We start from the raw sequence: 25,163 nt of genomic DNA on the forward strand, positions 1-25,163 counted from the left end.
ATTGAGCATCCTTTGGATATATATCCAAAAGTGGTATCACTGGGTCTTGAGGAAGGTTGTTTCCTAATTTTCTGAGAAATCGCCACACTGACATCCAAAGGGGTTGTACCAGCATGTATTCCCACCAGCAATGCAAGAGTGTTCCCTTTCCACCACAATCTCTCCAGCATAAATTGTCATCAGTTAAACAGTCTTTTTTTTTTTTTAAATCACCTGAATTTCAGGACCTAAACAAAGACAGTTATTCTAGTGCATCGAAAGTTGGTACAAAGTGTTAATCACTATTTTGAGTCAGAGCAGGGAGGTGTCCATGCAGGAAACTTAGGGCAACTTATGAGCCATTGATCTCCCCAAGGACTGCTGTACAATAAGGACAGACACCTGTAATACCTCTCTAACTTGTCATAAATCTTTGAAGGACTTAAACCTAGCAAGGCCAGACATCTGCAACTCCACTCTGTGAAACTTGCTGTTGTGATCCCTCCACAAGGACTTGTGTCCGGCCAAATCATACTGTCAGGTCAGAAAGTTAATTGTAGAGAACAAACTTCTAAGTGTTTTTGTTTGTTTGTTTGTTTGTTTATTGCAGTGAGGGGCAAAAGGTTTGACTGTCTTACTTGCTAGACTTACACAGTTTGGGGGAAAAGTCACCCTACTAACACAACACAGGAAAAGTATGCCTGGCAAATGAGGAATACACTGCTTTGGAGTCCCAAAGTTGAGCTAGAAGGGGGCATGTTAACACACAGGAGAATTTGCAGTTAGAGACAGCCAAAAGGAGTATTTTTCATGGGCCTTGCCTGTGTGAATTTAATCTCCATCTGATGTGTAAATCTACATGTCAGCTGACCTATTGCGCAACCATGACTAAGCCATTTCTTTGGTCCTCATTTTATTCTGAAGGGGGATCTTGTATTTGTCAGACCTGGTTGTGGCATACATCACAGGCATCCCAGTTCCAGCTGTTGTAACTTAAAAAAACACCGCTAAGAGAAATCACACCATGCAACAGGGTTTCCATGGGAGGTTTATTGGAAGAGCAGAGAGAAGGGTTAGAGAAGGGGACATAGAGGGGGTCAGAGACCAGTCCCTGGGGACAAGAGCGGCCGAAGAGGAAGAGAGAATAAGAGAAAGAGATGGGAGGTTGGCAAGGCCCACCTTTTAAAAGGGAACATAGTGAATGTGCACAGAAGTGCTCTTAGTGGCTACAGCTGAAAAGTATCCGGTTAGGACCTGAGGGCAGGCTAGTGCAGATGCCTAAATACTAATACCGGCAGTCACGTGAGTGGGTCACGTGAGTGGGTCACGTGAGTCGGTCATGTAAGTGAGACCTACATGAAGTGGAGATTGGAAATATTAGAGTGGCTACATGCATGGAGGAAAAATAAAATTATCACTTACAAACAGAATAATAACTCCATTATTTGTGAGAATCATCTAATAAAAAATGATTTCCCCACCGTGCCTGGGGAAATCCCAGTACCCAGACAGACCAACTTGGTTACAAAACGAGTTCCAGGACAGCAAGAGCTTCACAGAGAAACACTGCCTAGAAACAAACAAACAAAACAAAACATTCCATTTAGAAGGGGTTTCCATAGTCTACTGAAAGAACCAGGAAGCTCTGTGGATTCTTTGATATGTCCTGCTGGTAGCTTTTGAACAAAGCGTTTGGTGCATTCATATTCAATATGGGTTCTCCTGTAGGAATCCTGTTTCTCTGTGTGTCGATAACAAGAACTGTTTGCTTTTGTTTGTTTGGGGGGGGATGGTTTCTCTGTGTAGCCTTGGCTATCCTAGAACTTGCTTTGTAGGCCAGGCTAGCCTCAAACTCACAGAGATCCACCTGCCTCTGCCTCCCGAGTGTGCGACACCACCACCCGGCAGGAACTGTTTTCTTACAAACAGACTTTCAAGTGTTTTTTCCTGTCAAAATCTTCTTAGCTCAGTGGATGTTTCTTTTGTCAGAAAGGTTTTCCAGTCATTATATAACCAGGATATCCTCTCTTGCTGAATTCTCTGGTATACATTTAAAGCTGACCCATACAATTGCATTCATAAGAGTTCTTCCCACTACGTATTCTTAGGTTTGATTTCTGGCCAAAAGTTTTCACACATTCCTTACACTGGAAGAGTCTCCTCCCCTGTGTGAATTCTCTGATGGACACTAAGGATTGCCTTTTGTACAAAACTTTCCCCACATTCATTAAGCTTAAATAGTTTTTCTCCAGTGTGGATTCTTTGGTGCCCTGAGGGTTGATATCCGGGCAAATTTTTCCCATAGTCTGACATTTAAACAGTTCCTTTCCTGTGTAAATCCTTTGATGTTGAAGAAGATACGTTTGCCAGAAGGGTTTTCCCCTGCCATTACAGTGCTGTTTTTAATCCACCATGAATTCTTTTATTTATTTTGATGTTTGATTTCTGACTAAAAGGTTTCCACATACATTATACATTGAAAGGATGTCTCTACTATGTGAATTCTATGATGATCTCTGAGGCTGATTTCTGGACAAATGTTTTCCCACACCTACTACATCTATATGGTTTCGCTCCTGTGTGGATTCTCTGATGTCCCTGAGAACTGACTTCTGGACAAATGTTTTCTCACATTCGTTACATTTATATGGTTTATCTACTGTGGTGTGACTTCTGGGAGAAAGCCTTTCCACATTCATTACATGCAAATGGTTTCCTGCCTCTGTGAGTTCTGTGATTTTGCATGAGATGTCCTTCCTGACAGAAGGATTTTCCACAACCGTTGCATTTGTCTGGATTTATCTCACCATGAATCCTTTGGCGTATTTAGTGTAATGCCCGAAAGGGCATATTTTCATAGCAGCTAGAGGACTTATCCTCAGTTTGAGTCCAGTCATTAGGTTCTAACGCACTCTCCTCCTGTGAAAGTTTCCTGAAGTCGAATGATGTGTGAATGCCTACAGTTATTCCCACACGCAATGCATTCATGGTGTTTCAGACTCAGGTTCAATTAATTGTCTCCCTCCAGAGCTGACTTTTTAGAGGATTTCCCACACTGGTAAGGACAAGGATGTTTCTCTGTGCTCCTTCTTCTGTGGTCAGAGACAGTTGTCTTACCATAGTGCTTCCTATATTCATCTTCCTTGCAGGGTTTCTCTTCTGCATGAGAACTCTTTTTTTTTTTTTGGTTTTTCGAGACAGGGTTTCTCTGTGGCTTTGGAGCCTGTCCTGGAACTAGCTCTTGTAGACCAGGCTGGTCTCGAACTCACAGAGATCCACCTGCCTCTGCCTCTCAAGTGCTGGGATTAAAGGCGTGCGCCACCACTGCCCGGCTTCTGAGGTGTAGTTTTAAATGGAGCATCACGGAGGCCTTGTGTAAATATGACACAGTTAAGGAAGGTCTTGCTGCTCTTGCAGAGGGCAGCTCACATCACCTGAACTCCAGGTCCAGGGGCAGGAATGGTAGGATAAAAAGGGTAGATTATCGAATCTACTTTTAAACTAAAAGGCAACTAGTCTTAACTGTTTTACATTCATCTGGATTTTCATATATTGTTGGGGGCTGTGGACCCCCAGACCCTGAATTTCCTGTAACAACTTCTTATACTTGCAGCTGCTCTGAGCAAAACAACTTGTTTTCCTGTGTTTGCAGCTGCTCTGAGCATGAGACCCTCAGGAGTTCCTGATGGCAGGGGAGTGGTTTCTGCTGGGTTTGGCTGGGGCGTGGCTATCAGTTAAGGATCCCTATATAAGCTGCCCTGGAACACAATAAAGCAGGCATTCTTGGGGAATTCATGAATGACCTAAGTCTGTCTCTGTGTGTATATGTGTGTTCTAATGTTTAGCCCCTTGCCTGGTTTGCGAACTGTCCCATAGTGCAGGCAGTACACCCCAGGTGTAGTACCATAGTACACATAATAGCACAGACGGTACAGTATATTGATACAAATTTAAGGTTATTTTTTCAAATATTTACACCTTTTATTGACATCAGACATTTGAACTTGAACATTTTAAAATCGTGCAGTATGTTATTACATTTGAGATTTTTCTATACATAAATAAGTTAAAATAGCTCATGCGTTCATATGGATACTTGGGGTTCAAAGTCAGGGCTTTGAATTTTGAATTTGTGGTTCTCAGATAAAAGTGATAATAGGATCACAATATTAGTATTTTTAGTTCTTAAGCATAGCATGTGCACATAGTAACAGAGACAAGGCAAAATATAATCAATCTGTGTTGTACATCTAATGAAATTAGTATTGTGTCAGTAAAGTGATATAAGATGGTATATGTGGAAATAAGTGAGTATACACATCAATGTCTTTGGTTTGTCCTTGATTAAAATCAGAATCAACATCCAAGAGGAGGCCACACCGTTTCAACAGGACTTTAAGGGGAATATTAGGAAGTTGGTTGTGCAAGTCTTTGTGAACTGTAAGGGAGGTACTGCCATTCTGCCTTTCTTTAAATGGGTAAGGAAGAGAATCATAATCTGATATACACGGTGTCTGATATTCGCCCTATGTGAAAGTGTCCTTGCACCCCACCATCCCCCTCCAATGACATCACAGCCGAGAACCTCTGTCTTAAGCCATGCTTTCTGGATTTTCATAACAGTATTATAAAATAGGATAAAATATTTTAGAGAGAAGTCAAGTCAGACAATTTACTATAGTAAACAAGCATATCATTTTGCCTCTTAAGTCTTTATAGAAGAGACTGGAGGGATGGCTTAGCAGTTAAGAGCGTTGGCTGCTCTCCCAGAGGTCCTGAATTCAATTCCCAGCAACCATATGGGGGCTCACAGTCATCTATAATGAGATCTGGTGCCCTCTTCTGGCCTGCAGTTGTACATGCAGGCAGAACACTGTATACATAATAAATAAAATATTTTTTGAAAAAAGTCTTTGTAGAGAAGCTTAAATAGCTAGCATCAAGTTTTCATACAGTGGTAGCATCTGCTATCTTAGACCTAAAGTAGATTTTGCTGTGTGGTGTAGTTTATAGGAAAGACGAGGTAGAGTTAAGTATTGTTATGAGTCTATATCAAAGCCATCCTTCTTTTCAAGACTTTATTATGTATGCAGTGTTCTGCCTGCATGTATGCTTGCAGCCAGAAGAGGGCACCAGATCTCAATACAGAGGGTGATAAGCCATGAGCAACCACGTAGTTGCCAGGAATTGAGTTCAGGGCCTCTGGAAGAGCAGTCATTGCTGTGAACCTCTGAGCCATCTCTCCAGTCCCTTAAAGACAGTCATTTCTTAACTTTATTTGAAAATGTCAAGTCAGTGAGATCACAGTCAATTGCCTAGGCAAAACACATCCATTGCAAGATCAGCCTCAGATGGCAAACACAGTTTACAGCTTTCCAAGAACAAACCCGCTTTCCTATAGCACTCATCCCAAAAACCATTATCAAATATTCATTCTTGAGTAGCTGTGAAACTATTTTTTTTGTGTGTCCCAGGCTTTATTTATTATTTAAGAACAAAATGAGTGACAGGCTCATGATCAAAACAGCGTCACTGAACTTCATCTTCCCCACCCTTTTTGTGCTTGCGACCCCTCCTCAGTAAAGGAGCTTCACCCCAAGGCTGTGGTGGCTCCAGGTTCTATCTACCTCTCTCTCCCCTCGCCTCAGCTCACCTCATCCCCGGGCAGGGCTGGCGCCTCAGTTTGAATGCATGGGAGAGCCCAGAACAGCGACGGGAACAGTAGGAAAGGCCTCGCCCTCAGGAAACGGGACTGCAGAGTAGAGTGTGGTCAAGTGGGGGCTCCCATAGCTTGGGGCACCAAAATGGGGCCCTGGGGGTAGAGGAAAAGATACAGGCCCCCCTGGGAAAGGGGACCCGGCAGCCTCATACTCTTCTCGTTGGGAATAATCAGCGCTTGATCGTTTGCCCTTTTGGCGACGGTTACAGAACCACACTCGGACCACATCCTTCTCCAGGCCGAGCTGCTAGGCGATAATGCTTATCTGCTGTAGGGTGGGCTTCGGGCACTGCAGAAACATGCTCTTCAGGTTCCCTCTCACGCCGTTCTCAATGCTCGTCCGCTTTCTCTTTCCAGCCTGCACCTAGGTCTCCGCTTTGCATTGCTCCTGAAGGTTCTCGTTGTTGTCGGCTTCCTCTACCCACTTCTCCAGCAGGGGGCGCAGCTTGCACATGTTCTTGAAGCTGAGCTGCAGCGCTTCAAAGCGGCAGATGGTGGTCTGGCTGAACACTTTTCCAAAGAGCCCCACGTTGGCCTGGGTGTACCCCAAGGTGATCCTCTTCTGCTTCAGCACCTTGGCAAACTGCTCTAGCTCCTTCTGCAGATCTTTCATGTCCTGGGACTCCTCCGGACTTGGTTCCACCTTCTCCAACTTCACGGCACCAGGGCGGATAGTGCCGGGCTCAGGGGAGGCCCCCTCCGAGTTGCTCTCCGCTCCTGCTCGATCCTCAGGCTGCGAAGTCTCCAGGCTAACTTGGGGCACTAGGCCCAGTCCAACCTGAGGTCCACAGTATGCCATCCCTCCACAGAACTCATATGGCGGGGGACAAGGGGAGATCCCCAACACCTCTGAGCCTGGCCCAACCCCTGGCCCGATTCCAGGCCCACTTGGAGGCCCTTGGAAGCTTATCCAAGTCCGAGGGTCCACCCAGCCTGGCTCCAGCCCTCCCGACCCATCACCCCCACTAGGTGGGGGTGGGAAGGCGAAGTCTGAAGCCAGGTGTCCAGCCATAGGGAAGACAGGCACCCCAAGCTGGGGGCCTGTCGGAAGGAGGGCTCACCTAGGGACTGCTTAAACCTCTCTCCCCAGCTGTGAAGCTATTAATAACAATTTCAAATATTAGAGGCAACACTTGCTCATCTTAGTAAACAGGTTTGGATGGCTTAGTTGCAAAAATATAACAAGAGGCAGAATAATGGATTCAAGTCACATTGTGTGATGAGTTTAAGGTGTTATATTGTATATATGTTTCTGCTCTTGTTTGGGGTATTTTTGTATACCGACACAAATTTAAAGTTATTTTGTTGTATTATTGTAGTGGTTTGAATGTAATTGGGCCTCATAATCTCATAGGAAATAGACTATTAGCAGATGTGTCTTTGTTGGAATTTGTGTGCCCTTGCTGGAGGAAATGTGTCACTGCAAGGGTGGGCTTTGAGGATTCCCATGCTTAGGATACCACTGAGTGTCTCAGTCGACTTCCTGTTGCCTACAAGATATAGGACTCTCAGCTGTAACTCCAGCACCACCCCTGCCTGCATGCCTACATGCTCCCTCCCCATCATAGTAGTGGACTGAACTTCTGAACTGTAAGCAAGTTTCCGCAATTAAATGTTTTCTTTATAAAAGTTGCTGTGGTCACCAGGGGGTGGTGGGGCATGCCTTTAATCCCAGCATTTGGGATACAGAGGCAGGCAGATCTCTGTGAGTTCAAGGCCAGCCTGGTCTACAGAGTGAGTTCCAGGACAGTCAGTGCTGTTACATAGAGAAACCCTGCCTCTAAAAACAAAAACGAAACAACAATAAAGTTGCTGTGGTCACGGTGTCTCTTCACAATAATAAAAACCTTAACTAAAACAATATATATAAATATTTTCTACTCTTGCTTAAGGTATTTTTCACATACTGATACAAATGTAAGGTTTTTTTTTTTTTTTACTTTTGTTCAAGGTATTGTACCTATTCATGCTGAGGTCAGAAGTATATATTATATATCAGTGTCTTCCTGTCTCATTTTATTTGAGACAGAGTCTCTTATTGAGTCTGAAACTAATCGTCTTGCTAGGATAGCTGGACTCCTAGAATCTGCGTTTCTCCTAATATTAGGGTTACAGCCACATGTGACCATGACTATATATTTAATGTGGTTGCTGAGGATTCTAATTCAGATCCTCATGCGTGTATGACAAACACTCTATGGAGCCATTTCTCAAGCCTGAGCCTGGATAGTTTTATGTCAATTTGACACAAACTAGAGTCATTTGAGAGGAGGAACCTTGGTGATTGATGGGGGAGGCCCCAGCCTATTGTAGTTGGTGTCATCCCTTGGCTGGGGGTCCTCTATAGGCTCAACCCGCCATGGGGAGCAAGTCAGTAAGCAACTCCCTTCCATTGCTTCTGCATCAGTTTCTGCCTCCAGGTTCCTGCCTGTTTTAATGCCTATTCTGGTTTCCTTCGATGATAGACTACAACGTGGAAATGTGAGCCATATAAACCCTTTCCTCTCCAACTTGCTTTTGGTCATGGTTTTTCATTGCAGCAATAGAAACCTTAACCAAGACAGAGCCATAATGTTACCTAATATAAACAACTTGGTTTTTGTTTGTTTTAATTTTTCAAGACAGAGTTTCTCTGTAGCTCTGGAACCTGTCCTGGAACTTGTTCTGTAGACCAGACTGGCCTCGAATTCACAGAGATTCACCTGTTTCTGCCTCCCAAGTTCTGGGATTAAAGGTGTGCACCACCACTGCACTTGACCAGATGTGGTAGAGCATGCCTTTAATCCTAGCCTGGAGAGGCAGAGGCAAGTGAATCTCTGTGAGTTCCAAACAGACTGGTCAACATAGTGAGTCCCAGGCCAGTCAAAGTTACATAGTGAGACCCTTCTCAAAATTAATTAAAAATTTTTTTTCTTTTTGAGCCAGGGTCTTGCTATGTTGCCCAGGCTGCCCTTAAAGTCTTGGACTTAAACAATTCTCCCAGCTCAGTATTCCAAGTAGCTGAGACCTCAAGAGTACTGCCACACCCAGCATTAGAAAGGTGCGTGTGTGTGTGTGTGTGTGTGTGTGTACAGGGTTTTTCTGTGTCACAGCTCTGGCTGTCCTGGAACTCACTTTGTAGACCAGGCTGGCCTTGAACTCAGAGAGATCTGCCTGCTTCTGCCTCCCGAGTACAGGTATTAAAGGAGTGTGCCACCACCGCCTGGCAGAAGGTTTTAAATTTTTGATAGAGTCAAGTTTATCAATAATTTTTCATTATTTTGACTTTTTGTGTCTTTAGCCCTGTCACATGAGCCTTGCAAAGCAAAGGTATTTGCCCCTAAACTGATAGAGTCAAGTTTATCGATAATTTTTCATTATTTTGACTTTTTGTGTCTTTAGCCCTGTCACATGAGCCTTGCAAAGCAAAGGTATTTGCCCCTAAACTGAGTCTCCTGGGTTTAACAACCACTGCTAGTTCTGTTTATCAGTGTTCAGCAGCTCACCTGGGTGGCTGCAGTTTGAGAATTTCTTCTCTGAAATTCAAGGTGCTTCTCCTTGTTGCAACTTGAAGATCAGTTTGGAGGTAAAGACGCTATTGGCAGTGAAGGCAGAAGCCCAAACTATGAGATCTCTGATCTTCCAAAGTGGGGGAGATACAGATTGGGGAGTGGGTTCCTGAGGGTGTTCAGTAGAATCTATCCCTGGGTATTGACGACACACACATTCTCTGTTGTCTTCCAAGGGCTTAGTTACTCTGGATTCCTGAATCAAACCTTTTGAGTAATATTTGGCATGGTGGCACCTGTGACCACCCAAGTAGTAGGACTGATTTTGAGACCAGCTTAGACTAAACAATTTAACAAAACAATCCTAAGTAACAATGAGACCAGGTGTTTGTGTTACAAGTATTCACGTTGACACATATGTGAGCTGTGCACTTAACCGGTCACCCATGGCAACAAGATGGCTGCGGTTCTCCCCATCACCTTTCTGCACAGGGTCATTTGAGCAAGGCCTATGGCTGTCACGCCCGCGGTCACATCCTCAGATGACACGGAGGCCCTGTAGCAGTTTAATCTGAAAGATTGAGAACGAGACAAACTGTCTACCTCAATCTGTTTTATTTTCCCCTGAAAATGGAGTTGAAAGCCCCACTTGGATACTACATCCTCTGTGCACTGAAGAAGAGACATTGCTTGTCTTTCAAAGCTGTTATTGGGATGACTGGCATTGTCCCTTATACAAAGGCCAACTAAGATCTCTTCCCTGATTTCAATGCTTTAGGTTCCATAGGGCATCTAAATGTGGTTGCTTTGCATCAAACAAATCTTTAAAAAATATATATATTCATTTTTATTTACCTGTGTGTAGGTGCAAGTGTGTGAGGGGTTTGTACATGTGAGTGTAGTACCAGTGAAGGCCAGAAGAGGGAGCTGGAGTCCCAGGAGGTGGATTCCCTAGAGCTGGAGTTACGACACTTGTGAGTTGCCAGATATGAGTTCTAGAAATTCAACTCAGGTCCTCTAGAAGGGCAATAAGCATTCTTTGTTGTTGTTTTGAGACAGGGTTCCTCTGTAGCTCTGGAGCTTGTCCTGGAACTAGCTCACAGAGATCCACCTGCCTCTGCCTCCTGAGTGCTGGGATTAAAGGTGTGTGCCACCACTGCCCAGCAAGAAACAGAGAGAGATACACAAATCTGAGAGTTACTGTCTTTGGAGCTTGTTGCTGGTCTCAGTTCCCAGAAAACATTTGTCCGATGGGATGTGGTGAAGTATGAAGTAGGTCAGAAGTTCACCAGACTTACGACCTTATCCATACCTACAGCTGGCACTTCCCTGAGCTCCACTCCCGAGAACAGCAAGTGATGGACATGCCTCAGGAAGATTATCATTAACACCCCGCCCCTTCTGCTGTTTGGTTTGTCTGTTTGAGGTGGGGTTTCATTGTGGACCTTCTCCTGCCTTAGCCTTCACGGAACCCGACGTGTGGCAAGCTGGGGTAACTGCTGTGGTTCCTGTTTCTCTTACACCCGGGGCAGAGACACTAGCAATTTGATTTTTGCTATTTTGAGACAGCATCTTGCTGTGTAATCCTGGCTGGCCTTGAACTTGATAAAACCAAGCTTGCTGCAATCTTGCTGTGATCCTATGTTTGTTTCTTGAGTGCTAGGATTTTATGTGTGTACCACCAAGTTTGGTCACAACATTTATTTGAAGATTGGCTTTGGCTAGGCAGTGGTGGTGCACGCCTTTAATCCCAGCACTCGAGAGGCAGAGTTAGGCAGATCTCTGTGAGTTTGAGGCCTGTCTGGTCTACAGAGCAAGTTCCAGAACACACTCAAAAGCTACAGAGAAACCCTGTCTGAAAACAAAAAACAAAAAACAAAAAACAAACAAAAGTTATCTTTGATGAGGTTGGAAAAACAGTTCAACAATTAAGAATGCTTGTTGCAGCTGGGTGGTTGTTGCAGTTTCAGGGGATCTGACAACCTCACACAAATGCACATAAAACAAAAATTAAATAAATTTACCTTCTTAGCCATCTTGCCCTATCTTGCTAGCCTTGGACAAAATACTTTAATACGAAGCTTATCCAGGGAAAAGTCTGGACTGTCCATTTAGCTGCATAGCTCTTCCCTACAGACTGAAATATTTTCCCTTGCCAGGAGAAAGGCATCCAGACTCAAGAGATCTGCAAAACTCCGCAGCAAAACTGTTTGAGGAAGGAAGGTTAATCCATATCTGTTTCATGTTGCCCTAGGACACGTTGATACTGGCCAGTCACATTTGCTCCTGCAAGTAACCCCAATAGATCTACTGATTCATCAAACTAGACTTTTATTCTTTTTTGGCCTGTGGTTGATACCCTGTCTAGGGGAAGAGATGTTTATTCATGTCTCCCCAGGAAGTCATGTAACACAGTTCCTAAGTGTCCTTAAATTTAGAGTGACCAAGAGAAGACATATATGAACAGCTATTGTGAACAAAACTGTACACTGAAACAAAATTTAGAAAACCAAGTTCACTTTTTTTTTTTTCCGAGACAGGGTTTCTCTGTAGCTTTTGGTGCCTGTCCCGGAACTAGCTCTTGTAGACCAGGCTGGCCTTGAACTCCCAGAGATCTGCCTGCCTCTGCCCCCCAAGTGCTGGGATTAAAGGCGTGCACCACCACCGCCCGGCTCCAAGTTCACTTTTATTGTGCAAGAATAACACCTGTGATTCTGTCTGAAAAAAAATAATAAAAGCTTTTTTTTTTTTTTTCCCCCAAGACAATGTTTTCAGAGGTCCTGAGTCAATTCCCAACAACCATCTGGTGCCTCACAACCATATGTAATGAGGTCTGGTCTGGTGCCCTCTTGAGGAAGAGACTGGTCAGTCGTCCTCACCAACTTCAGGGAAAGCCTTGGATCAGCCTGGCTCCTAATGGTTTTTCAAAAAAATTACATTTACTAAAGCCAGGCAGTGGTGGTGCATACCTTAAATCCCAGCACTTGGGGGGCAGAGGCAGGCAGATCTCAGAGTTTGAGGCCAGCATGGGTTACAGACAGTTCCAGGACATCCAGAGCTACAGAGAAACCTTGACTTGAAAAACAAAACAAAAAAAAACAAACAAAAAAACCCGAGTTTACATTTGTTTGTGTATTACATATTGTGTGTGTGTGTGTGTGTGTGTGTGTGTGTGTGTGTATACAGTGTAACCTGTGAAAGTCAGGTCTCTCCCACCTGGGAACTAAAGTCAGTTTGTCAGAATTGGCAACAAGTACCTCTGTCCACTGAGTTACCTTGCTGGCAGAGATGAAATGCCTTTTTTTCCCTGATTTTCACACACATACGTATACAGTCACACATACACTGCAGTGCACCACGCCTGTCTATGCTCTATGCGCCACCATAGTTCGTGAACCGGGCAAGGGGCTGGAGATTGAAACACACAAAGACACAGAGACAGAGACACGGATCATCCTTGAAACAGGAATGCCCCCTTTACTGTGTACCAGAGCCCCTTATATAGGGGTCCTTAACTAATAGCCACACCCCAGCCAAATCCACCAGACCCACTCTCCTGCCGTCAGGAACTATCTGAGGTTCTCGTGCTCAGAGTAGCTGCAGGCTGTCTCAAGCAGAGGAAAACGAGTTGTTTACAAGAAATTCAGGATCTGGGGGTTCACAGCTCCCAACAATACACCCCATATACACACAGAGAGAGAAGAAATGTTAAAACATTTCAAGGACTTTTAACTTTTTGTTTCACAGGATGAATGTCGTGTTAAACTTTTAGATAAGATACCTTCAGTGACTCACCCAGGAAGACCGTGAACTACTGAGCTGCCGTGTTTTCCTGTTATTGTCAACTGAGAAACCCTTGCAAAGTCAGCAAACTTTTTACATATAAGGTTTTTTTGTTTGGTTTGGTTTCCTGTGTTTTTATTTTATTTTATTTCTTTAAGTTTCCCAGAGTCAAAACAGGCAACTTTGGAAAGTGTGAACTGTAACATTGTTTTGGGATTCTCTGACACCAGGGTAAAATCACGAGTGTCAAATACTGTGATGTTGTGTGAGATCAGTGAAGACCCTTTAGAGCGGAGAAGGGACTGGGGCTGTCTGGGCACAGCGGGAAAAACCTCTGCTTTGACTGTTTGCCCATTTCTGCTTCTGCAGACCTCGCCACACCAGCTCTGCCATGACGTGGCCGTTCCCTGGTAGCCTAGGCTGGACCTCCGTGTCTCACCTGCTGTTCTCAAAGCTGGCCTACATCTGTTATCAAATAGACTGCGGTAGCTCTGAGAGCGGCATTGTCGTCATGCCTGGGTCTTATGCGGCTGTACGACCAAGAATGGCTTCCTATCTAGGAAGTGGTTCTCTCTGGGCTCTTGCTTTTCTGCTCTGAGAGGAGTCGGAGAGGAATCCTGAGTTTTCTCTTCCAAGTGAACAGCCTGTACACAGAGGCCCTCTGCTTCCTACTCCCCAGGAGCTGTTATTTCAAAGACATGGATCTACAAAACTAATTCATTTTAGGGACAAGTATCTGACTGTTGGAATTCATTAGAACTTCCGTCCCACAGGAGGGAGATAACACTGAAGAAAGGGCCGGTGGACGTGAAAGAAGAACATCAGAAACCCCAGAACATACCCGACACAGGCAAGCTCCTCCATACTGGGGGCAGCCACTGTGAAGCTGGTGTAGGGAGGTGTTACATCAGCCGACAAGAAAGAGATTACATCTCCAAGAACCTGAACCTCAGTGTCTGTATTCTTCTTTAACATCTTCATCTCGTACAAGATGAATGAGGAAAGATCTAACTTCTCCGTTGAGTGATTGATTTGAGGCAGATGCTTAGGTAGCCCAGGGAGACCAGAAGCTGGCTGATCCTCTGTGGGGTTGTATGCCAGTGCCCAGGTTAGAAGATGGGGCGGGGGGCAAATCAAACCCAGGGCCTTTAGCATGATAGGTGAAGTCCCTACCCACTGAGCTACAGTCCCAGTGCCTCGGTTATTTTTAATGTCAACGGTTCCACTGACTTCTTCAGAATGATGTCAGGTTTGCATCCAGTTTTAAAAACAAGCCGGCATCTTCTAAACACGGTAGCCGACTGTCTCTTACTCGGGGCTCAGCAACCTGTACTTTGCTCTTGATCTTACAGATGCTGGTTTGTCTAGAAATTTATACACACCTTGTAAGAGGCATCAGCTGGCAGATGAGAAACCAGAAATTTTACTCAGGTCACTAGGCTTGCTGGTGACAGCTGGGACTAAAGCGGCTCTTTCTGACTCCAGAGCTCCTAGCTTCTGCCTGCCCATTAGTTGTTAAGGTTACAAACCCGTCTAGTGCATCCTGGTCCCGGCTCAGAGTCCCTGCATCCCGCACAACCCGGAAGTCTCTCCACTAGCCTTCCACCGCCTAGAGCCCACCAGTGTTTAAGGGTGTTGGCGGTGCAGAGAGGAGGTCCAGGAATTTTCTCATCCCCTTCCCAGCGGCAGTTCCACACACTCAACGCAGGTGCCGGCCCTCTCCTTCAGCATGCATCGGAAGAGATTGCCGCGCCACTTCTGCCCAGTGCAAAAGCCAGAGGAAAAGGCTAAGGAGGAGCTAGGAAGCGGGGATGGTGGGGGTGGGGGTGGGCACAAAACAACAACAAAAACCTCCAACATTTCAAAACTACATTTCCCCTAAACTTCTGGCCCTTTTAGCACTTTCTGCTTTTAGGATTGCTTCAGAATAAAGTTCCCGAAAGACTGTGAAGGAGATGGAAGAAACTGAAAGACTGCACTGTTACCAAAAGCAAAGGAGTGTCTTGCTGGATCCTGAATGAAATAACAGCATTTTCTGACACAGGACTTGGAAACAACTGGGAAAATTACTATTGTATTGGGAAGTATGTGAAAAGTGAAGTTACATAGAAACGGTTTTTGTTGTTTTGTTTTGCTGTTTTAAACATCTATCTATTTACTTGAGAGCATGTTTGGCACAGGGAGAGTAATTACTTTGGCTGAAGACAGGTGTGTGTCTCTCTCTCTTTTTCTGGTTTTTCGAGACAGGATTTCTCTGTGTGACAGTCCTAACTGGCTTGGAACTGCTTTGTACACCAAGCTGGCCTTGAACTCACTGAGATCCGCGTGCCTCTGCCTCCTGAATGTGCGCCACCACCGTCCAGCTGGTCCTTCTCTCTTAGTGAAAGACAGTCCTCTCCCACTGAGTGCAGCTTCTGGAGGGAGACTCAAGAGGACACCCGCCTAGCCAGCCAGTCTGGCAATCAATGGGGTGACATGTCACAGACAGATCACGTTCAAAGCTTATCTCAACTCTGCAACCTGGGCTCTCCATCCCTCTCTTAAAGCACTCGGAGAGAACCTCTGCCTCCCAAGTCCCGGGATTAAAGGCGTTCTCCCAGAACAGGAACATTATACCACACAATAATCCCCCATGACCTCATCCTCCAGTCCCTGGGACCTGTCTATTCCTTTCTGACTGTATTTGCATAGCAATGATTGTCTGTTTATGTCTGGTTTATTTTACTTAGCATGTTTTCAGAATTGTAGAATGTGTCGGAATTTAATTCCTTTTAAGGGTCAATGAGATGCTATGAAATATGTGTGTCACTTTTAAAAATCTATTTATAAACCAGACGATGGTGGCTCATGGCTTTAATCCCAGCACTTAGGAGGCAGAGGCAGGTGGATGTCTGTGAGTTCGAGGCCAGCCCTGTCTACAGAGTGAGCTCCAGGACAGCCAGAGCTACACAGAGAAACCCTGTCTTGAAACAACAACAACAAAACAATCCATTTACGTGTTGATGATCATTTGTGTTGTACCCACCATACCTATTCTGTAAACAGTGCTGTTCTGGGCCGGGCATAGAAGTAACTATTTTAGCCCTTGCTTTCAGTTCCTTTGGGTTCATACAGATGTTCATTGATTTGTGGTTATGTCATAAAAAACCCATCGTAAGTTGAAATACTGTATGTCAGGATCAAATTTAATACTTGTAACCCGCCAAACATCATAACCTAGTCTAGTCGACATTATTAACAAACAAGTTACGTTTATTTACTGTGTGTATCTATATATTTGTGTGGGCATGTGGACACAACAGCATGTGTTTGGAGGTTAGAGGCCAACTTTCAGGAGTTGGTTCTTGTCTTCTACCAAATGGGTCCTGGGGAAAGAGCTCAGATAATTATTCTTGGCAGCAAGTGCCCTCATCTACTGAACTATCTCACTGACCCTAGCCTACTCAAAATATGCTTCAGAATACATATATTAGCTGACAGAGGAATAAAATAATCAAACATAAGCAATATAATAAGGTGACAAGTATCTCATATTAGATACACTCCCCTGTAGTATAGTGATTTTTTTGTTTGATTTTCAAGACAGGATTTCTCTGTGTAGCTCTAGCTATCCTGGAAGTCACCCTGTAGACCGGACTGGCCTCAAACTCACAGAGATCCCTTACCTCTGCCTCCAGAGTGCTGGGATTAAAGATGTGTGCCACCACCACTGGGTTTCAGTATAGAGGTGTTTATCTTCATATTTCTGTGGCTTAATAGGGAACACAGCTTTCTGCCTTCTCCCCGTAAAACAATAATTATTCCACATACATTTAGCCCAGGACAAGAACCAAATTTCAAAGTCAAAGTGTAGTGTCTGGGACTGAGAAGTTGGCTCAGCCAGTAAAGTGCACACCACACAAGTATGAAGAACTAACTTTGGATCCCCAGCATTTGTGTGTAAAAAATAAAAAAGGTAAGTGCCTGATGCCAACTCTGGCTACCATGTGCACACACCCACACAAACATGTACATATACACACACTACCAGGTACATACACACCCGCACAAACATGTACATATACACACACTACCAGGTACATATACACACACTACCACGTAATATACACCCACACAAACATGTACATATACACACACTACCAGGTACATATACACACACCACACAAACATGTACATATACACACACTACCACGTACATATACACACACTACCACCACTGCATACAAAGTGAAGTTCCTATTGAATGTGCTTTGCTTTAAAGCATTATAAAAGATTTAAAAATGTAATTTGAACCTCTGAGGTGGAGGCCATCTCTACTTCGGAGCGAGCGGAGCTGCTCTTTTCTGTATCCGAATGTTTCCTTAACACAGGCTTGGCCTCCTGCCTCCCACAGCAGCTGCTGTTCTGTACCAACAGTGCAGAGAGGTTTCCACTTCTTCTCATTCCCACAGTGCTTCAGTTTCTGTTTTGCTTCCTCATACACGCAATCCTATTGGATACGAGGTGAAATCTCCATGTGACTTGGGTTATAGTCCTTTAAGGGCCAGCAGCTCTGGGCATTTCTAATGAGCTGATTAATCATTTGTGTGTCTGCAGAAATGACAAAACTCTTGCCCATTTTTGAATGGGTTGTTATTATAGGTGTTCATAAATTTATATTTTGAAACCCTAATCCCTTGTGTGACTCCATCTGTAGATTGGTTTGTGAGTAATTAAAACTAATAAAGCCACAGAGTAGCTGAAGGGACTAGTGTCCTTACAGGAAGAGACAGTGCTCTCTTTCCCTCGTCTTCCCCTCCTCCCTCCCTGTGAGTACAAAGGAAGGGTCATGTGAGGACACAGGGAGCCCGCAGCTGTCTGAAAGCCAGGAGAGGCTCCAGAAACCAATCTTGCAAAACTTAATTCTGAATTTCCAGCCACCAATACTAAGAACATAAATTTCTGCTGTTTAACTCATCTGTCTGTGGTATGTTTTTATGATGACCTGAGTAAACTAACATATTCATAAGAGAAAAAAAATTATGAAAAATTAATCCACACAAAACCTCTTGCTCTGAGGAAATTACTATTAAGACTAGAAAAGGTGCCCAGCTTGGTGGTACATGCCTTTAATCCCAGCACCTTGGAGGCAGAGGCAGGCATATTTATGTGTGTTCAAAGCCAAACTGGTCTACTTGGTGAGTTCCAGGCCAGCCAGGGCTGTCTCAAGACAAACACAAACAAACCTAGAAAAAGCTGGATATGATAACGCTTTGGACTAGGGGCTGAAGTTGGAGGACAGAAAGTTTGATATGGGGAACATAGTGAGGTCCTATCTAAGAAAGAAAGGAAGTCTATGAAGAAAAATAAAGGAGACCCTTCACCACCACACATTGGAGGCTCCCTTCTGGACCCCAGATTAGGCACAAACCACATCCAAACTCCTGTTTGCACAGAGAGCCCCTTTATTGGGGGTGGGGGGCAGAGAGAAAAGTTAAAGTGTCTGCTTTCTGACTGGGGAAGAAAACAACAGCAAATAACCTTGCAGGTGTATTTTTTTTTAATTTATTTATTTATTATATATAGACTTTTCAGGATACAGTGCCAGATCTATTTACAGATGGTTGTGAGCCACCATGTGGTTGCTGAGAATTAAACTCAGGATCTCTGGAAGAGCAGCCGGTGCTCTTAACCTCTGAGCCATCTCTCCAGCCCTGTAGGTCTAATTTTTAAAAGAAAAAAATCTGTGTTAGAAAGGGCTATAATAAGATGCAGTGGTATATTTTGATCGGGAATGTTAATTAGGTAAATCAAAAGGGACTTTTTATTGCCAGACTTTAATACTTTGATATCTGGACCTTGGTAGTCAGCCTGAGGAGGAGGAAGTGGCCAAATAAGGGAATACATCCTGGCAGCTAGCTTTAGGAATGCAATCTAACAGTTTGTTTTTTGTTTTTAGCAAGACAGAGGGAATGGGGCAGAAGGGCAAGGTCTGCCAGAGTCCTGTGTGCTCGAGTTGGCCAGAGTCCCTTCAAAAACCATGTGAGAAAACAGTCACAAATCCCAAACGAATATTTTACAGAATACAGTACTCTTTACCTCAGTAATAAATATGGGGGAAAAGAGTTGGATGGGCACTTCTCCCAAGCAAAAAAAAAAAAAACAAAAAACTCATTATTAAACATTAGGAGAAGGCAAATTGCCTAATGTAATGGAGCAAATGTAAAAGGAAGTAATAAGGATGCGATTGAATGCCAGTAAAGATGTAGGGCTTGGATCAGCAAGAGGTGCTTGCTGTACAACCTGAGTTCAACCCCTGGAGCCCATGGTGGGGAGAGCAAACTCCTAAGAGTTGTTTTCTGAGCTCTACAAGTGTGCACATACACAATAATCGTAATAATGATAAATAAAAACAAATAAAATTAAGTTAACAAAAAAGATGCAGGGTTTGGCTGGGTATTCCAGCACATGCCTATAATTACAGCTCTTGAGAGATAGAGACAGGAAGATCAGGAGTTCAGTACCAGTTTGGATTATGTAAAACCTGTCTTCTTTTTTTTTTAGGTTTACTCTTTTGTAACTAATGTCTCATATATATATGTATATATATTATTGATATTTATTGAGCTCTACATTTTTCTCTGTTCCCCTCCTCCCTTCAATCCTCCCCCAAGGTCCCCATGCTCCCAATTTACTCAGGAGATCTTGTCCCTTTTCTACTTTCTACTTCCCATGTAGATTAGATCTATGTAAGTTTCTCTTAGTGTCCGCATTGTTGTCTAGGTTCTCTAGGATTGTGGTTTGTAGGCTGGCTTTCTTTGCTTTATGTTTAAAAACCATCTATGAGTAAGTACATGTGATAATTGTCTTTCTGTGTCTGGGTTACCTCACTCAAAATAATGTTTTCTAGCTTCAATCATTTTCCTGCAAAATTCAAGCTGTCGTTATTTTTTTCTGCTGTGTACTACTCCATTGTGTAAATGTACCACATTTTCCTTATCCATTCTTCGATCAAGGGGCATTTCAGTTGTTTCCTGGTTCTGGCTATGACAAATGTGAAACCTGTCTTAAAACAAACAGACAGACAGACAGACAGACAGCAACAGATATGCAGAGTCTTAGCATCCCTAGAATCTTCAGTGCTGATAGAATGCCACTTTGTAATATATTTAAAAAAACATCCAGACTGGTTTCTATTTTATTATTAAATGTAATAAATAACTTATTGAAATATTAAATAATAATAATTTTTAAAAGCAGGGTCTCTATTCTGTATCTCTGGCTTTCCTGGAACTCAATATTTAGAACAGGCCAGGCTTAAGCTCACGGAAATCTGCCTAGTTCTGCCTCCTGTGTGTTGTAATTAAAGTCCTGCAGTACCACACCACACCTGGCATTTTTATTATTATTGTGTGTGGCGGGTGAGGAGATCAGAGAATAACTTTCAGAAGTAGGTCTCTTGTTCTAGTGCATGGGTTCTTCTTTCCAGGCTTGGGTGGTAAAGCCCTTTTCCAGCAGAGCCATCTCACCTGCCCTGACAGTGGCCCCTGACAGGTTCTTACAGTGTTGTGCACTGACCCAGAATTTCTGCTTAATTCTTGTTGTAAACCTTAGAGAACGGAGACATCCAACGTTTATGGGTGGAAATCACTCACATATATATGAATAGATTGTGGCTTAGCCGTGTCATGATCACCTCTCATCAGAACAATGAACTAAAATATGGAACATTATGCCTGTGGTAGACTCGGTGCAACGAGCCCTTGATTTCTGGGGCATTCACAAATGATGTTGCTCTGGACAAAGGTCCAGTTTCAGCAAAGTTGGAAATGAATCAGAAGTAATGACCGTGGAAGCCAGGTATGATGGCACATACCTGTAATCTAAGCACTTGGAAGCTGAGGTAGTAGGTAGTAGGATTGCAAGCTTGAGGCCAGCCTGGGATGCATAGCAAGACCCCTAACTCTGGCAACTGCGACTTGCTCCTGTTTGTCAGGGAGGTCAGAAGACTGCTCTCTCTTCTGGAGTAAAGTCCGATCCCTGTGGCTCCCCGCTTCCTAGTTCACAGCTCACTACTGTCAAACAACAATGGTTACCAGAAGCTAAAACCTGGGACTAGAAAACTAATTTTATAACACAAACCTGACCCTCTGTAATTTCCTGTAATAGACTGAAAACGCAGCCTTGCAAGGAACCTGCCTCAACTAAGAACCCGACAGGACACACCAGAATTCTTAGAATCTAACATCAGATATGAGGTTCATTTTCCACCACGGACCTACATGCTGACAGGTTACTGTGAAGGCCCAGATGCTGACTTAGGGCAGGTGCAGAATTCGTGCCAGAGACAGGAAGTCAGTCATGCCTACCCTTGAATCAGCGCTTCCTCAACATTAGCTTGTAGGCTGCGCGCACATCCTTCCACCCACCTGAGCCTAGCTTGTTATCCTTAATGAGCACAGCTATGCTGACCTCACCGTGCTATGAAGTTTATGTAAGACTCCCAATGCAAACAACGTCTTTTCTAAACAGAACAGAAGCTGTCAATCAGGACTTAGGAACCTGCACAAGGTTGTTTGTCTCCCTATGCAGGTGATCTGTTTCGAAACAAGACCATGTGACCAATAATGATTAAAATCCTCGTGTCCAGCTGGGCAATGAGATGGAATTTGCTGGGATTTTGTGGCTCTGGAGCTCAGGGTCTCCCAGCCGACCCGCGCCCGCGAGCCCTAGCATGAAGTCGGGCAGGCTTTGGGTCCTGCACTCCTGGCTGCAGTGACGGCCAGGAGCACTCACGCCCACCAGCACCCCAGCGCTCCCACACGAGGGGGCTGGATCTTGGACCCCCAAGCTTCCCTCTCCCACGTTGTAGGACATTCTGGACTCCTTTTTTTTTTTTTTTTTTTTTTTTTTTTTTTTTTTTTTTTTTTTTTTTTTTTTTTTTTTTTTTTTTTTTTTTTTTTTTTTTTTGCTAGGTTTCAAGGAAACTGTCCCCGGACTCCATCCCACCCCAGCTGCGCATCCTCTGTGTAGCTCACACCCTGTTGCAGCTTTGGACTGAGTTGACGGAAGCCAGGAAACCTAGTCCAGGAAGGCAGCTTTGGGAGTTCGGGGTGGAGTTAAACTACGCTCATTCCAAACTACACTTCCCACAAATCTCCTAGCCTTAAGGAGGTTACGTTGCAGATTTTAACCCTTCACCACCGGTTGGAGGGTTCTCTAAGCGGGTACCTCCCACCCCCAGACTTTATTTGTGTACTAAACTTCAATTCTGCAGCCCAGTACAACACGTGGTCCTTCACCAAATCCCGATTGAAAACACCTATCAAGGACATTGGGGACAATTTGAGAAATTTGAATGTGGGCTAGTAATGAGAAATTTACAGAATCAGCTAGCGGTGATGGCATATACATTTTAATTCCAACGTTCTGGAAGACTGAAACAAGAGGGTTGCCACAAAGTCTAGTCCAATCCCGCCTACACGGCGAGTTCCAGACTAGCCCGGGCTACAGAGTGCGCCTCTGCCTCATAAAATAAAATAAAGGGGCTGGAGAGATAGCTCAGTGGTTAAGAGCACTGGCTGCTCTTCCAAAGGTCCTGAGTTCAATTCCCAGCAACCACATGGTGGCTCACAACCATCTATGAAATCTGGTGCCCTCTTCAGGCCTGCAGGCATAAGTGCAAGCAGAATACTGTATACATAGTAGATAAATAAATCTTAAAAAAATAAAATAAAGCAATTTTAACAGATATTACACTTATTTTAAATGGAATGATATTGAACAATATTAATCCTTACAAAGAATACACAGCAAAGTACTTGACATTAGAATTCTTTGCTAATTCACTTTAGAACTTATATTCACAAAAAGTATTCAAAGAAACCCACAAAAAAAAGTACATTTTCCTAAACCAAGGGCATGGCTACAGATGATTATTCACTTGGTCAGTTTTTATAAAGTGCCTGAAATTTTTGCAATTCAAAGGCAAAAAGTGATAAAGATTCTCTCTCCATTAATATGCCCTTTAAACTCAAAGAGAAACCAAAATAAATATCTCATGGGAATGTTAAAGTTCCTTACACATGGAGTACAACAGTACCATAAAATTTTATTTGGAACCAACAGAATTTATTTCAGGAACACCCTCTACCCCCATATAAAAAATAAATAAAATGGAAAAATACAATAGTGATAGTTAATAAGTAGAGAATGCATCTGTCAGAGCTGCCACATTTAAGCCTTAGATCTTTTATTTATTTGTTTATTTTTTTATTTATTATGTATACAATATTCTATCTGTGTGTATGCCTGCAGGTCAGAAGAGGGCACCAGGCCCCATTACAGATGGCTGTGAGCCACTATGTGGTTGCTGGGAATTGAACTCAGGACCTTTGGAAGAGCGGGCAATGCTCTTAACCTCTGAGCCATCTCTCCAGCCCCTTAAGTCTTAGGTCTTAAGGGAGCAGCCTTGTGTTTTTTATTTTTTGTTTTCTTAAATTAGGGGCACATGGACATAATCAGATATGTGAAACATGTGTTTGGCTAATGTTCCGTTGGAACCTTCAGCTTGTCTAAATGCCCAGTTCTGCATTCTTGGGGCTAAGACTGTCCTTCCCCTAAAGTTGCAGCAGCCCAAGTGCCCCCCTCAAACGTTCAGCTTTTGACCATAAACCTAACTTATGACACACACCCCTCGCCTACAAGCTATATTTCCCTACTTTAGTTCGGGTGCGAAGCTTCTCTGGCCTCCATCTCTCGGACTGGAGGACCTGCCCAGAGGTTGCTTTACTCTTGCTATACTTTTTCAATTAGGCTTGATTGCTGTGTCAGCAGAGAAATCTATTATTGGGTACAGAAAACCCATTAGCTGATATTAACACTAGTCATTTCTTTCGTAAAAGAATAAATTTACATTTTAGATCCTAACTCACATGGAAGAGGGGGAAGGGGTAGAGTTAAGAAGTTAGGGCTAAACTGGGCGGTAATGGCGCGTGTCTTTAATCCCAGCACTCGGGAAGCAGAGGCAGGAGGAGCTTTGTGAGTTCCAGGCCAGCCTGGTCTACAAGAGCTAGTTCCAGGACAGGCAGGGCTGTTACACAGAGAAGCCCTGGTTACCATTCACAGCCCTGCGTGAACCCTGCTCCCTGCTGATGTGCTACCAATGCTACCCCCCACTAGGAAGGTAGAATCAGAGTCAGGGGCATCCTCCACGATGCCCTGAGCTACAGGAGACCTTGTCTTTGATTTTAACCCCAGTGCTAGGGTGGTGGTCCCTGGGGCTCTCTGGCTAGTCATCTTGGCAGACTTGGTGATGACCCTGTTTGACACTCAAGGCTTTCCTCTGGCCTCCACATTTGTCTACACACCCAACCTTCTGTGTGATGGGATATCATTCTGACACTGATGACATACTAACAAGGAAGAAAGAGATAAAATGTCCCACTCTGGTATGGTCCATTGTTGAGAAACAATGGGATACTTCAGGGCTTGTGATGAAAGAGACTTTGACAAAGAGCTTGAACATGGTTGTCTCAGAGAGGCTCCTGGCCCTACTGGCAGAGGGAGCTTTTGTCACTACCAGGCATTCTTCAAAGAGAAATAGAAAATTATCAGAACTCGCAGAAGAGTGCTGAATCCAGACCAGACTGCTCAGGCCACATCCATGGCAGCAGCCTTTCCCCCCCTCCTGGTCTCACGGATCCCAGCAAGCACCAGTCTCAGAGTCTGCCTTGACTCTCTAGCACCCAGGCACCCAGATTTCTTACTTTCCCAAGTGAGTGTGCAAACATGCAGGACACACCAGACACAGAAAAGGGGGCTACTGATGGACCTGTGGTGGTTTAGATGAGAAACACCCCGAAAGGATCACGTATTTAAACACTTGGTCTCCAGTTGGTGGCTGTTTGGAGGAGGTTATAGAACCTCCAGGAGGCAAAGTCTTACTGAAGGAAGTACACCAGTAGGGTTGAGATTTGAGCGTCTGTAGTCTCACCCCACTTCCTGCTCTCACTGCTTCTTGTATTTGGGTAAAAATGTGATCAGCCAGCTTCATGCTCCTGCCACTATGATACGTCTTCCCTGCCACGATGGACTTGAGCCATCTGGAACTGTAACTCATAATAGATTCTTTCTTCCTTAAGTTGTTTTTGGTATTTTATGATATACATGATATTTTATCACAGCAATACACCCTTTCCCCATTGCCTGCTGGG

The 25,163-nt window shown here is 44.0% G+C and overlaps 1 protein-coding gene across 1 annotated transcript; it reads right to left on the reverse strand.

Annotated features, from left to right (window-relative positions):
* Positions 1-4,952: 4,952 nt before the first annotated feature.
* Positions 4,953-6,744, reverse strand: LOC126502923 (POU domain, class 5, transcription factor 1-like). Its single transcript, XM_050144298.1, is given in 1 exon segment — positions 4,953-6,744. A coding segment is annotated over 1 exon segment (1,053 nt). The 5' UTR covers positions 6,711-6,744; the 3' UTR covers positions 4,953-5,657.
* Positions 6,745-25,163: the final 18,419 nt, after the last annotated feature.

This window comes from Alexandromys fortis, unplaced genomic scaffold (genome assembly GCF_014885135.2).
Source record: "Alexandromys fortis isolate MF-2015 unplaced genomic scaffold, M_Fortis_MF-2015_v1.1 scaffold_1, whole genome shotgun sequence".
In the NCBI taxonomy this organism is placed as follows: Eukaryota; Metazoa; Chordata; class Mammalia; order Rodentia; family Cricetidae; genus Alexandromys; species Alexandromys fortis.